The sequence below is a fragment of the Alnus glutinosa genome, chromosome 8, assembly GCF_958979055.1.
Source record: "Alnus glutinosa chromosome 8, dhAlnGlut1.1, whole genome shotgun sequence".
NCBI classification, from domain to species: domain Eukaryota; kingdom Viridiplantae; phylum Streptophyta; class Magnoliopsida; order Fagales; family Betulaceae; genus Alnus; species Alnus glutinosa.
The window spans coordinates 5,164,270-5,179,858 of NC_084893.1; the positions used below are offsets into that span (position 1 = coordinate 5,164,270).

Sequence of the window (15,589 nt, forward strand, 5' to 3'; positions counted from 1 at the left end):
AGATAACGAATAACAATCGTATTTAATAATTATAATAACCGTACGGATATAAATAGTAATTATATAATACGAATATGAATATCTAAAAATAATAACCACATTTCACGAATACAAATATAAAGATAATTAATAATCGCATCCGCATTTTCGACCCGCCGTCCTGATCAATAAAATTGAAGACCACACAAAATAAATTTTAAATGCATCCGACATATCAAAGTGGAACCCACAGATATTATAATTGATCGGACGGGTATGAATATTCGATCTGGGCTCAACTTTATCCCTCGCTCCTATCCGAATTATCAATCAGAGCACCTCCAAATGACAACTTTCAGAGATTGAAGCCCCTCTTTAAAAACAGAGTGACGGAGATAGAGAGAGAGAGAGAGATAGAGATGGTGGTGGCGAATGCATGGGGCGTGGGACAAGCAATCCCAGTGCCCCAGTTGAGGCCCTTCTTCTATTGTTGCTCGGATTTCTCATCTAAGAAAGACAAATCCAATCTGAACGTTTTTCTGGGTTGGGGCTGCTCTGTTCAGACCAAGCACGCCGTTTATTCCAATAAGAGCCGCAAGAACTCCAGCCTCCCTTGCCGTTGCTCCAATAAAATTCACTACAACAACATCAATTCGTCTTTGGAATGGGATTGGAACCGCTGGAACCGCCATTTCTCTGAGATTGAACAGGCCGAGAGCTTTGCCTCTGTTCTCAAGGTACTCATTTTCCTCTCCCTGTCACTGTGTCAGAGATAGAGTTATATTAGTAGTTTCTCTTTTTCTTTCTTTGCTCAGCTATTTGTAAATTTTTTTTTTCTTGGTGGATTGCCGGTGCAGTGCACCCAATTTGCTAATTTACACACAATTCCATACTTAAAATTAGCTACGGGATTGGTGATTTTGAAGTGAATTTGTTTCTTTAAATGTTTCATATTCAGTTCCCTTTTAGAATGCGATATGGGCCCTGATGGTACCCTCAGGAAGGTTCAGTGATCATATACGCAATTAGCAGTTTAGAGTTACGAGTTACAACAACAACAACAACAAAAGATGTGAAGCAGAACCGGGGGGGGGGGGGGGGGGGGGGGGTGGGGGGGTGGTGAGAAAATGTAGTAGCTTTTATATGATGTGACCTTTTGGAGTCCCAAAGGGTGCAAAAGATTTTCTGGACGTGGGAACTAATAACCGGGAAATTATTGGACTAGTATTTTATCCTTTCAGAAACAACTTGGCAACTAGGTTTCCCTCCCAAGCAACAAACTTTTCTGAAAGTATCATTTATTTGTATTAGCATTTTTGTCAAAGGAACTTCAGCCCAGATATAATTTACTTTGGGGGGGGGGGGGGGGGGGGGGGGTGGGGGTTGGAGAAAGCTACATTCCAACATTTTAGAAGCTTAAATCTGAGCTGGAATAGATGGTTTTCTATTTAAGTTGTGCCATATAAGAGCAAGGTTTGAGTCACCACCAATTAATGGCTGGCGACTTGGAATATTTTACTCCATAATGACCTTAAGAATACCTATAGAATGGCCTCAAGATTCATTTTGGATAACCATGTCTACACCGTTGAAAAAATCTCTGAATGCTGATCTGTTATGCAAATCAAAATTTTAGATTTACTTATTGTATCGAAAGATATGCTAAAATGACAAATTATATTTGAGAATTGAGCACAACTCAGATCATGAATCTATACACGATATTAAAGCTTCTTTTTTCTTTGGAAAGTACGATATTCAGGGCTTACACAGTACACACACAGAAGAAAATATGGAAGGGTGTAAATTGAGGATTATCACTCAAAAAGTGCCATTGGGCTTTGGCTTGAGTGATTAAGGGGTGGGTTTGGCTGCATATCTGTAGATCTTAGGTTAAAATCTTGCTGTATAAGTAAAAAAATACTCAATGTCAGACTGGCATATACAAGTTACTGTATTTGTTCACTTCTGATGGGATGCCGTACTTTGCAGTTTCAACTTGAAGATGCAATTGAGAAGGAAGACTTTCAAGAAGCTGCAAAGTTGAAAATGGCTATTGCAGAAGCGACATCAAAGGACACTGTTGCTGAAATCATGTCTCAGCTGAAGGTCAGATCAACATTTGAATCACTAGATGTTGGACCGGCACAAGTTATAATTTTGCCATTGATCTTATCCATTGTTTATTTGCAGCATGCGATTGAAGAAGAGCGTTACCATGATGCTTCAAGGTTTTGTAGGTACACAGGAAGTGGACTGGTAATCTTTATAGCAAGTATTAGCTAATATATTCAATTAGTCACCCTATTCCAGTTCTGGTAACCTGGTCTGCAATTTTGTTTAATCATGTTCTTATCTTACCTGGCATTAATAGGCATCTTCTTATGTCTTTTCTTCTTTCTATTTATTATAATTTCAAGTGACTGGTGAAAAATGTAGAAAAAGGTTGAAAAGAGACTATTATTGGGAAGATTTTTTTCTTATTTAAGTATTAATTGGGACAATGAGCATCTTGTGTTGGTTGAATTCAGTATCTCTACATTTATTATTTTTAGTGGCAGGCAATGTCGTTTTGATGGGACAGTCAACCATTTTAGAACAAGGGGATGACAGTCAGTCGTGATTAGAGAAATCATTTAGAAATGAAGTGCGAAATTAAGGAAATTGATGGGAAAAATAGCCTTGATGATGATAGATACGTGTATGTGCGCATGCGCGCGCTCGTTTCTGGAAATTATAACAAATTGTCACACCATGTGTCATTGTGGGATAGTAAATTTATCTTGAAGTGTTGCAACATGTGTGTTAAAATTTTATTGAACTATCACAAGATTAAATGGAAAAAAATATATTATCTCCTTGGTTAGTGGAGAATTGGATTTTATCATGTGGAGATTATTTTTTAACTTAACGGATTTCTGTGATGCTCCTACTTTCTGCAATAATTACGTGATAAGAGGGGCTGTGACATTGACCATTTTGGACTGATTTCTGTAAAGCTGTCAGTCTACATGAGATATATGGAACTCCAATTACGTGACTTCTTGTTTGTGAAATGGATGCTCTGGCATATGGTAATATCTATCCTTAAAACTGAAACTTTGTTGCTGAGTACATCCTTACATATAAAGATGTTTCCTTTGATGGTTTCAATTGATTTTAATCAGCTGTCTAATAACTAAGTTCTGTTTGATCCGCTAATCATAAATGTCAGCCTTACTGATGAGACATGTTTCTGTGGATAAGTGTTTGTTAGTCTCCTCTAAACCATTATCTCTATATGTATAGGTAGGGTGGTGGGTGGGCTACTCTAAAGATTCAGATGATCCCTTCGGCAGATTAATACGCATAACTCCTGGTGTGGGCAGATTTGTTGGCAGGAGTTACAGTCCGAGGTAAGATTTTTCTTTCTTTGTTTCTTCCTTGCTTCCTTCTTCTTCTTTTTCTCCTTCTCAATTTTTTTTTTCCCTTTTTAAATGTATATATACATTGCTGCAGACAGTTGGTTACTGGAGCTCCTGGAACTCCATTGTTCGAAATATTTGTGGTAAAAGACAATGACAAGACATATGTCATGCAGGTGATTTATTGACGCTCCTATTAGGTTATTGCATAATTTGTCTCCAGTTCTTTGTTTTTGTTTTTTTGAAACAACAAACACACGCATGTAATTCCAACAAGCTCTTAGGCAATGTACCATCATGTTCAGAATTTGATTCTTGTCTTGTAGTTGGAGCTTTTGTAGATCTGTGGTACTACTTTACAACTATCAAGTCTCGACCAGGCCAATTGAAAATAGTCTGTCTTTATGCTTTCTCAATTTGAACACACACATACACAACTCATTAAATTGCAGTTGGTAAGATCGATATTGGCTACTGATTTGGAAGCCCCTTCTGGTACAAAATCCATTCTTTTTAAACCCTGATCATTATGTGCAATTACTTGCTAGTAATGTAATCTCCTTTTCCCCCCCTTTGGTCAACCGCAGCTCTCATATATTGGATATGAGATTTAGGTCTTTCTTTCTCTTTGGTGTAATTGCATGAAAATTTTGGTTAATGGTTCTAAGTTTCTATTGCAGTTTGCGTGAAATGCTTCTGATATCTTATCTGTTGACAGGTGGTATACTTGCAACGAGCCAAAGGAAATTCTACAAATTCTAGTTCACCATCAAAACTCACAAAAGACCCTTCTACCTCCGAAGGTGAGAATGGATCTATAGTGGACATTCAGGAAAATGAAGGAAAGTCAGAGAGAACTGAGGAGAAGGGCACTAACATTGAGGGAGCGACTGAGGAGGGGATTAAAAGTGTGATAAATTTTCTTAAAGAAAAAATTCCAGGATTGAAAGTTAAAGTCATGAATATTGATGTTAGCGAAGAAGTGATAAAGGATAGTGACTCTGTGAAGCAGTTGATGCAAGAAGACAATGAGAAGACAGGATCTACTGAGAATTCTGAAGATGGAGTTGGTAATTTGGATGAGATTCAGCCTGATGAGGTCACTCTAGGAGGAGATAGTGATGCTTCTGAAGATGAAAAGGATTTGGATATGAAGCTTTTTATTGGTGGGGTTGTACATAATAATGAGGATGCTCCTGCCAAGGAAGAGTATGTGCGTCTTCCTGCTGAAATTAAAGATATGGAGAGAGATTCTTTTGTGCTACATATACCTGGGAGAAGCCTAGATCATGATGCTGGAGAAAGTAAAGTGTCCAGGGTCAAAGTGGCAGCTCTAGCAGCTCAAGGTGTCTCTGAGCTTATGCCTCCTGATTTTGCGAAGGCTTTTTGGAGTGCTGACAAAGTTTCTTCAAAGGTGAGATTGAGATTTAGAGTATTGGATGGTAATTGAGATTGGATATTATCTATAGCTAAATACTCTTCTAGTTACCAAGGATACTAGGTTGAAACATTATAAATTATCAATTTGCATATATTTACTACTAATAAATATCGGCAAGACTGTTTTTTGATAAGTAAAGGAAATTCCTTAAAAGCGCAAGGGGCGCGACCCAATAATCAAGAGCAACAAAAAGGAGAACAGAAATCAGCATAGCTAAAGACATAGAGAAAGGCAGTAGCAGAGTTCCACTCAAATAGGGGTTTAAGAAAACAATTCCGTAGATTTGAGCTCGTTCTTCCTAGATCATCAAAGCTTAGAGCGTTCATTTCTCTCTAAATGCACCACATTAAAAAGAAAGGAACTGTGTTCCAAACAATATTGATATCATTCCGGCTGACCCTTTTATTCCAACATGCCAAAAGATCCACCCACCATCTAGGCATAACCCATTCTAGCCCAAACATATGAAATACCATGATTCACAGCTTTCTCGTAACATCACAATGAAGAAGAAGATGATCTGTAGTTTTCTCACTGTTTTTACATATATCACATTAATCTATTACTATAATGTGACGCTTGCGGAGATTATCCAAAGTGAGAATTTTCCCAAGGTAAGCTCTCCAAGTGAACAAAGCCAACCTCAAAGGAATCTTAGTCCTCCAAATGCTCTTCCAAGGGAAAGGAGAGCCAATGTTAGGAAGAACCTTGTAAAGGATATGACCTCAAAAGGTTCTCATTTTTAGGGTGTCCAACAAAGCCTATCATTGCCCTCCCAAACCAGCCTAGTGGAATACAAAACATTGAAGAAAGAGGAGACGGAGTCCACCTCCCAATCATGCACCAACCTAGTGAAGTTAATGTCCCAATGAGCCTTATCATTGCTAACACTCCTAAGGTCAGCCATTATTGCATCCCTATTCCTTGCAAGGCAAAATAACTCCGGAAAAAGATTCCTTCAAAGGACGATCTCCCCACCATAAGTCATGCCAGAACCTGGTACGAGAGCCATCACCCACCTCCACACTAGTAAAACTAGAGATAACATCCCACCCCCTCCTAAGAGCACTCCCAATGGCTTATGCATTTTTATATGCAAAATGGCTAACCAAAATTTACTTTATCTATTTTTACTAATAGGTTTTAAAAGGTACCATACATCTGATTATCTATTATTTCACTATATTATTTTTTTATTCTTTCTTTATTTTAGTTCTTAGATATTTTTTTAACGATAGTTATTTTTTTTTTAAATCGTTATTTTTATTTTTATTTTTTTTATAATATTTGCTATAAAGTCAGCAAAATTTATGGTCTCGTTTGAGGTGGTTTGCGTGAGTGTGACCTTAAAATAGCAAACATAAATTTTGTCATATAGACATACTATGAAATACAATTTCCCAGATTCGGAGATATATTACAATATTGCTATGGCGTAAATGAGTTTTGTTGAGAGAGAGGGAAGGAGAGAGGGAGTGAAAGAAAGAGAAACAAATAAAAAAAATAGATGCATTTGTGAATAGTGCAACTCCACATGTCACAAATGCATCGTAAATGCATTTTGCATTTGATTGGCATAATTGGATGGAGTGACTTTTTAGTGAATTGGTTAGCCATTTTAGCCCAAAGGTAAAAATGGCTAAGCCATTGGGAATGCTCTAATGTGTCCAAAGACTCGCCCTATAAGATCCAGTGACCCCCGCAATACACCATCTACCTGCCAAACTCCCATAATTATTTGCAATTTGACGCCGAAAAGCCTCTTTCTCCATAACCACTTACCTAATAGAGCCGAGTTGAAAGTAGTCAAGCTCTTGATCCCTAGACCTCGAAGCTGAAAAGGAGTACAAGCCTTCTTCCAATTAACAAGAAGGAATTTAGGCTCATTATCCAAACCGCCTAGCTCTGCAATTTTTCTAACTGATTAGCAACACCAACCAGGATAGGGAAGAGGAAAGGGAAATATGTAGAAAGGTTGGAAAAAGTGCTCTTAATCAACGTTACTCGACCACCCTTAGGAAAGTAAAGTATTTTCCATCCAGCTAATTTTCTGTCCATTTTCTCAATAATAAAATCCCAGATAAACTTGGCCTTAAACAGAACACCCAAAGGGAGGCCCAAATATTTCATATGCAAGGATGAGACCGTACGAGCCAAGCTGAATATTTCATAGGCAAGTCTTTAGCCCCTTTCTTGTTTTACTAGTTAAGTATTGTTGTATTTTGAATTAAGAAATTCTCATCATGGGGTAATTGAGGTTTTGACCAGCCATCGCTGCATTTATATGTCCAGATTGAAATCGAATGGAAATAATGAAATTCCATTAAATTATAGAAATAGCAGATTTTTCTTTTTAGAGTTCAAATATTAAAATACGTCAGTAGTTAGTATTTAGAGCTGAATAATTTTGTTTGATGTTAAAAATTTTATAGCATCACCCTCCCTTGTTTTTGCTCTCCATTAGTTTTCGTTGCAATGGTATGATTTTGTTTGGCAAATAAGTATATTAATTCTTAGCGTAATCTTAGGTTTCCAGAAATGTGCGTGAAATTGTCAAGCTTGCTGTTAGACAAGCACAGAAGCGCAGTAGATTATCTGAGTATACAACTTTTAGTCGGATTACCACTTCTAGAGGAGATTTAGATCCCTTCTCAGGTGAGTTTGCTTGTCCATCCATTTTCTTTCTATCTTTGTTACCCCTTAAAATTCAATATAAGCATGTGCTTTTGATGATGAAACCGACTGGTTAAGTGTAGGCCTTTATGTTGGTGCATTTGGCCCTTATGGGACTGAGGTGGTACAATTGCGGCGTAAATTTGGCCACTGGAATGGTGGGAATGACGAAGACAAGCCTTCAGATGTGGAGTTTTTTGAATATGTAGAGGCAGTGAAGCTGACTGGGGATCTTAACGTTCCTGCCGGCCAGGTCTGTGGCTTTAAAATTTCTCGATAGCTATGCTGGTTTACTTCTAGTGTGTAACTGCATGTATAGACATTAAAGGAAATTATGATACTAACCCATGTAGTCTTTTGGAATCCAGGTAACTTTTCGTGCTAAAATTGGGAGAGGAAATCGCACTTCCAGCCGTGGGATGTATCCAGATGAATTAGGAGTGGTAATTGTACTTGCAATTGGATAGCTCTGTGTGCCCGTGTGTGTTTATGTGCATGACATGTATTTTTTTTTTTTTTAATTTTTTAATTTATCGATTCTACAACTAAGCTTATTTAACCAGGTTGCAAGTTACAAAGGTCAAGGAAGAATAGCAGAATTTGGGTTCAGAAATCCACGGTGGGTTGATGGAGAACTTCTCCAACTAAATGGCAAGGTAATGAAACTGCTCACTATTTGTGATATCATTTCTTCTCAGTATAAGCCTGATAACTAATTGTGGCTTGAATTATTCAGCTGTTTTTTCTTTATTATGTTTGTTTTTCTTGTTTTTGCACAGGGCATGGGTCCATATGTCAAAGGCGCAGATCTTGGATTCCTATATGTTGTCCCTGAGCAGAGTTTTCTTGTGCTGTTCAACAGATTAAAGCTACCAGACTGAGCCATTAGATCGAGCACCAACACAGAGAAGAGGATTCCTATCTTTACCATGTTAAGAGCAAAGAAGGAAGCTTCACCTTTCTTTGCTTTCTTTTTGGACGTCTTCTTTCTTTTCAACCCTTCTTTTTTCAACTTTTTCCTCTTATTTTGTGGCTTCTCTTCTGAGCTGTATATCATTTTTGCTGACCAACCAAATAAGTGTGACGAAATCTTAGTAATACAGTCCCCCATGTCTTCCAGAGGAAGCTTTTCCTCTTATTTTGTGGCTTCTCTTCTGAGCTGTATATCATTTTTGCTAGGAGTCCAACAAAAGTCCAATGACATGATCTTTTGGGCTTAAGATTGTCTGGAACATATTTATTTTGTCACAAATCTACAGAGGTGGTCGTTGATACTATATGAAAAAGTAGATTGTGAAATATCACGCGGCTGCTTAAAGCAAAAGAGAGAAACGTGTTGCAGTTTTCTTTTTGTTAATTAAAACTCGAAAGGAAAATACTTAAAAATTACTGAGAATTAAGGGAGAGAGAGATAGAGTGTGTGTGTGTGTGTTTGTGTGTGTGTGATTCTTTTCTTGTTTCGTTTTGGTATATCCTCTGAAATCTGTGGGGGTATTAGTAAAATAATTGTCTTTGGTAGGATGCCTCATATTATTGTTCTTCTATTGACATCAGACGCCAGAGTAGGAGAATCTTTATTTTATGAGAAAGAAGACGAAAAAAGATGGGAAGGAATTTGGTGCTCTTTATGGCTTTAGCTCACAAAGAATAGCCCACCATTAAAGCAACCCTAAAGAACTTTTATTACTTTTCTACCTAATAAAGGCTCCACTGAAAGCATTGCTTGGATTTATTAAGGCCCACTTTGAATTCTCATAGTAAAAAAGTTATTTAAAATATGTTATATTAATTGGTGTAAAATAGGTAAGAAGAGTAGCATTACTCATGTATTACATTTGCACAAGAGTTTGATGACTTGTGCAATTACTACTTTGCTTTTGACACAGTGGATTGGTGAAAGATAGTGTTGAGGTGTAACAATGTCGCTCTGCTCATGTGGACGGCTCTTAAAACATGCATGTGGGGTGTGATTTCAAATGTCTTAAAAGGCTTTGGCTTTCTTCACTGAACAACAATTGGTTTTCAGATGAGATGGTCAAAGGTACGATCTAAGAAATAGAATGCAGAATAATTCTAACATTATCTTTAGGAGTATTATAACTTTTATTTTGAGTTCATTACAAATTGATGCGAAACTCCATGTAACACTTACTACGTCACCAATTAAATAATTAAATTTATGTATAAAATTGTTTTAATTTTCTTTTTCTTTTTTCACACTTGTGTTGTGCCGCGTGACACTCATATGGACTATCATGCCAGTTTGTAAGGGATTGTAGTAAAAGTGTAGCATTTTACATATTTTTTTAATTACAATCTTGTTCTTGAATTTAACGTGGATGTCAATTTGGTTTATAACATTAGAGCATTCTTAGTAGACTTATTAAAATAGCTTTTTGGCTATTTTGATGAGCTAATTTGCTGAAATTGTTTAAAATGAATCCCTAACGGCCTCGCTTATCTGGTGAAAAAATAAAAATGGTGAGTGAACAGTTCTCACCAATAATAGTGAGCATTGTTCCCTCATCAAAACAACAAAAAATTATTAAAATTTTCTCTCTTTATTTTTTTTTAAAAATTTTCTCTCTCGCATATCAAATACATCTCTTTTGAAAAATAGTATTTAAATAGAATAGTAATTGTGGAGAGTTAAAATGGGGAGGTGGCTAAGTTTGCTTTAAAAAAGTAAATGGTTAAAATAGAAAAAAAGTGATTTTTAGATATTTTAGTTAGTAAAATTTGGTAAGGTTACTTGTAAGGATCTGTTTGGGTTTGCGATTTAAGAATAGTGATTTTAAAATAGACGATTTTGAAAAAGTGATTTTTAAAAACACAGTTAAACGTTTGGTAAAATCGCAATTTACCGTTTAAAATCGCTAGTGAACCTTAACAATTATGCATTTTCAAATCGCAATTTAAAAAAAAAAACAATTCCAAACGATTCATTTTTTATGATTTGGTTTAAAATCACATTTTTTGTCTACAAAATCTCAATTACAAACGCACTTTAACAAATCAAAATTGCTAAGTCAATTTAATAAAAATTACATGATTATTATATGAGTAAATTGATAGATTCTAACTTCTAGAAGAAGAAAATTCTGAGATGATAACACATAGGAGATATTTTATTTCTATAAGAAAAATTATTTAAAGGCCACAAGCACATTTAATAGTTGATTTCAAAGTATGTTCCCAAAAAAAAAAAAGTAGTAGATTTCAAAGTGTAACGTCCAACATATATAGCGATGTGGCGGCACTCCATTTGTCAACTTTTGTTTTTACACACCAGAAGTACACAATCCACTATTTCACTCTGTCTTTACTTAAGTAACAAACCGAGATACGTGGCGTGGCCCCACAGAACTTTCTCTTTTTCCGAGTTCCCAAACAGACTTTCTTTTCTCGCTCGATAAAATCCGAGAAAGCGAAAGAAAGTAGAATGGAAGCTCGAATGCAAACCCAAAGCCAGCAACGCCAACACAACAAAGCAACTATGAAGAAATCGTTGTCGAGGAACTCCGAGTCGTCGTCGACTCACATGGACTCGCCGCACTCGCCGCTCGGCTTCCACTCGCCGATGCGATCCGAGCTCGGCGACCTGCCGGAGACCCCGCCCTTCGTGTCGCCGGAGAATTCGCAGGGGAAGCCCGCCGAAAACTCGAAGGCGATCGTCGCCTTCGACAGGTTCACGCAGTACTCGCCGCTTCCGTCGCCGGGGGACCGCCAGAAAAGGCTGGAGAGCACGAAGCCAGTGATGGGGATCAGCCGGGCGAGGAGAGAGGACCTTCCGCCTTCGGTGACGAAGGTGGGGCCGATCGCCGGCGAGGAAGTCCAGAGATCCGAGCCGGTGATGTCGACTCCGTGGGGGCGTAAGACTAAGAGGGAGGAGATGGTGAGGAGGGCTGCGCTAGGGTTTAGGCTGAGCGAGATGGTGCTCTGCTTGGTCTCCTTTTCAGTCATGGCCGCTGACAAAACACAGGGTTGGAGCGGCGACTCCTTTGACCGCTACAAGGAGTACAGGTCTCTCTCTGTCAATGTTATCGTGTGTGCGCACGCGCGCGCGCGCATGATTCTCTCTTAATTGCTGTGAATTTATTATTAATTTATAGTGGATAGGCACAATTTATTAGTTTCTCTTAGTGTTATGTTATATATGAACGCAATTTTTGAGACTGAGAATCATACTGTGATAAATGATGAAACTCGACTTGACATGATCATTGGTTGTATAGTGTTTCTCTTTGGTTGATGAATTTGATAAATTTGATCTTATGGGCTTCGAGACTTTGATCTAGTTGATGTTATCAGCTTCTGTGAGTGTGTGGATGATAGATTTCAACTAGTCAACTTTTTTTTCTTTTTCTTTTTCTTTTTCTTCTTTTTATATATTTGGAGGTCATAGAATAGGCTTTGTAGTCTTAAAGCATTCTTAGAGATCAGTTTGTTTGTTCCTCAGTTTAGACTATCTTCATCTTCCTCTGGACCCTTTCTGTTTATACTTAATATTTGAGTGACTTACTGGGTGACTGACTAGTGAAACATAAGTTCGCAGTATCCTTTTAATCTGCTAAAATATTGCAAAAGTATTTGCTGATTGTTTCCTTCTTCTTCTTTTTGGCAGTCTTTCTTTGTTCTTTTTTCTATCGTTTTCTCTCCTTATTTCCTTTTCTGTTTGCAGGTATTGTTTATCTGTGAATGTTATCGCATTTGTGTATTCGGGGTTTCAAGCGTATGCTCTAACTCACCATCTGATCACGGGGAAGCCTTTGATCCGCCACCGCCACCGCCATCACTTTGATTTCTTCATGGATCAGGCAAGTTGTGCGACTTTGGTGTCCATTTGTCATCTTAAATGTATCATGCTGATGATTTCCATATCAATTCTGTCATGTTTTCTGCATAATGCAACCCCTTGAGTGTTGTGATTTAGTTTAACCTGTGGGATTCAAGTTTTCCAGTTCAGTTCCCTTCATTTTTACAGCATGCCACAATGGGCTATAGGGTGGCATGCTCATTCTAGAAATACTACTCTGCTACTGTAATGCAGTTGGCGTGGATCTTGGACATTATATGGATTAGTCAACTTCCATGATTTGGTGGCGGTTGTTGCTGTTAGCTATGTATTTTATAATGTTTTCCTTGTCTTTCACAAGTTATGATTTGATGAATATAGTTGGTGGGAGTGCAGATGAAGCCAACTGTTGAAGCCATTAGAAAGTATTATAAATGTTCAAACAGATTAGTTGGGTGAATTTGATGGAATATAGGTTACTATTGGCCTTTTCTTTTTGTTAATTTCAAATTTCCCCATCCCTAGGGCTTGCCAATTATGATTGAACCAAGGGGTGGCAGTTTGTGTTCGCGTGTCGGGTTCGAGTCGTGTCAAGACATGAGTATATATAAGACTATATAGGTCAACACTAACCCTACCTATCAACCGTAATCCACAAATTTTGTGTCGGGATTGCAAGTCATGTCAAAAATTGACAACTCTTATGTTCAGTGTCGAGTTTGAGTCGTGTTGAAGCATTGGTATAAGACCATACAAATCAACCCTAACTCGATCCATTTAATTAAACCGGATTAAATCCATCAACCTTAATTCGCTAATTTCGTGTTAAGTTTGCGGGTCGTGTAAAAAATTACCGACCCTAATTGAACCTCTTGACATCTTATTCCTATGTGATTGGACCCCGTTTATGTTTGCATCATGAGCTACATGTTTGTGCAGTCAAAGCTAATACTTGCTTTGTTAATTTGGTTGCAGATACTGGCATATCTTCTCATATCAGCATCCTCATCGGCTGCCACCCGGGTTGATGATTGGCAATCAAACTGGGGGAAAGATCAGTTCACAAAGATGGCTAGTGCATCTGTCGGGATGGCCTTCCTGGCATTTGTTGCCTTCGCCTTTAGTTCCCTCATCTCTGGCTACAACCTCTGTACACCCGAATCTATATGATCTTGGAACCAGGTTTATGGTTTTAAAATTTTTTGTGTTGTGAATGATTAAATAGAATATATTACATATTTATGTGTACAGAGACAGATGCAATAGAATTTCTTTCTTCTTAATAAGATAAATAACAAAATGTAAAGAGTTGGGTTTTGTTGTTCTATTCGCATCACTTCACGAATTTGACAAAGTTTTTCTCCAAACTCGGTTGAAATTGAAAGAAAGAAAACCTTCTGAGTATGGAGGCACAGAATGATTCAGAGAAAATTCTTTCAAGCCAGTTTTGAGGCAAACTTTGTCCTACATGTATTAGTCTCGTTAGGGTTATAGAAGACATTAACAAGACAATGTTTCAGCATACGATGATTTTGATTAAACCATTTCACTTAAAAACATGTCTGATCCCATTTCCTGCAGGAAAATATTAACAAAGGAAACCAAAGACGGGGAAATTTTCGAGGCCTTGTCGTCTGATGTGCTTGTTACCTACAGATTGGGCGAAGCCCACTCTTGTTTGACACGACAGCATGGGCAAGGCCTACTAGACATTGCTGGATTGGTTCAGTTATAAAAACTTGGACAAGGCCCAAATAAGTTTTTAGTTTTAAAACAAAACATTAACAAATGATCTTAAATACAAAACGTTCAAAATTATTTTCACCTTTGTGTCTATGTCGCATCAGAACACTAAAAAGCATTAACAAACAGAGCTTTAAATGATTTTCTTTCTTTGTTTCTAATGATGAGCCGAGGATTTGCTCCGATTACTCCCAAGTGTGTGAAACTGTTGATTTTCACATATATGTTGAATAAGATTAACAGTGCATGTAACATCTGTTGTTGTTAACGCTAAATTATTGGGTCACGTTGGATGCTGGAGATGGCATTAAGGAAATTATTGTGCAAGTAGGGTTTTATTATTGAGACTTGGTTTATCGCTTGAACTCTCTCTCCCTTTGGGGGTTAATTAATGGAAGTGATGCCTTCACTTCAAAAGATTGACATTCTAACCTTCTTCCCTCAAATAGCAAAGAAAAAATTACCATGAGAAGGCTAAGTTCCTCACAATTATAATGGATAGTAGTTCACATTGCTTGATTTTGTTATATATGGGTAGTTAAGCGTACTTGTCATTTCTTGTTAAAAAATGGAGGGTGCAAGAGTAATAACAGGGGTTGTAAGGGGCTCCTTGCTCGGACGAAGAAGCCTCTCTTACAGACTCAGTACAAAGAGGAGGGGACATGGATAAGAGAAGAGGTCTTCAATTGTAAGGAATCTCGGTCTGTTAAGCGTTATAGCTGGCACTGTCAAAGGGAGGGTGCAAGAGTAATAACAGAGGGCTATAAGGGGCTCCCTACTCGTACAGAGAAGCCTCTCTCACAGACTCTGTCCAAAGAAAAGGGGACATGAATAAGAAGAAGGGCGATCTTGAATTGTAAAGAATCTTGGTCGGTTAAGCGTCATGGTTGGCACCGTCTTTTAAACTTTTTTAATGTGTAATGCACGTTAAAAAGTCTGATTAACTATCGCTTAATTAAGCTTAAACCAGCTTTGTTGACATTAGTTTTAAACTGATAATGTGAATCATGTGATCCCAACCCAACAACTATGATATCACAACAGCTAGTGTTTTTATGGTTGGTGATTCTTTGGGCGCATCAACTAGCTAGGCCAATGGTCATGCCACACAATCCACTAGTAGATGCTTATCCAAAACTGGTGAAAATTCAAAAAAGATGTCATTGCAAAATGCAATATGGTTCTACTGTTTAAGTTGCGTAATAAGCTTATATATATATATATATATATATATATAGTGATACAACTATACTAAACGTACCTTCAGATTCTTTTACAATCAAAATCTCCTTTGCTGCCAAGACAAACGACAAAAATATTTGGTTGAGATCTCTTGTAATTCTTTTCTTTATTCGATTGGGACTCTCCGCAATTCTTAAGGATTGAAATTCGCCAATATTTCTCAACCGGTTTTATGGTGGTCGACCACTCCAAAACATGTTGGGAGTGATTGATCCGCCCCACAAGCTTATTTTAAGATGGTTTAGCCACCCTAATTTGTTTTAAGAGTGGCCGCCTATTCTTTTTGAAGCGGTTTAACTATCTTCAATATAT

At 37.6% G+C, this 15,589-nt stretch overlaps 2 protein-coding genes across 2 annotated transcripts; both read left to right on the forward strand.

The window, feature by feature from the left end:
* Positions 1 to 292: 292 nt before the first annotated feature.
* LOC133875226 (protein EXECUTER 2, chloroplastic) lies at positions 293 to 8,796 on the forward strand. Its single transcript, XM_062313271.1, has 11 exons — positions 293 to 716; positions 1,972 to 2,088; positions 2,173 to 2,238; positions 3,268 to 3,374; positions 3,478 to 3,559; positions 4,102 to 4,797; positions 7,353 to 7,479; positions 7,581 to 7,750; positions 7,866 to 7,940; positions 8,061 to 8,153; positions 8,277 to 8,796. Exons 1-11 carry the CDS (start codon positions 399 to 401, stop codon positions 8,376 to 8,378), a joined length of 1,953 nt encoding a protein of 650 aa, XP_062169255.1. The 5' UTR covers positions 293 to 398; the 3' UTR covers positions 8,379 to 8,796.
* A 2,045-nt stretch (positions 8,797 to 10,841) lies between these two features.
* On the forward strand, positions 10,842 to 13,619 carry LOC133876015 (CASP-like protein 4A3). Its single transcript, XM_062314312.1, has 3 exons — positions 10,842 to 11,520; positions 12,179 to 12,314; positions 13,268 to 13,619. Exons 1-3 carry the CDS (start codon positions 10,940 to 10,942, stop codon positions 13,460 to 13,462), a joined length of 912 nt encoding a protein of 303 aa, XP_062170296.1. The 5' UTR covers positions 10,842 to 10,939; the 3' UTR covers positions 13,463 to 13,619.
* Positions 13,620 to 15,589: the final 1,970 nt, after the last annotated feature.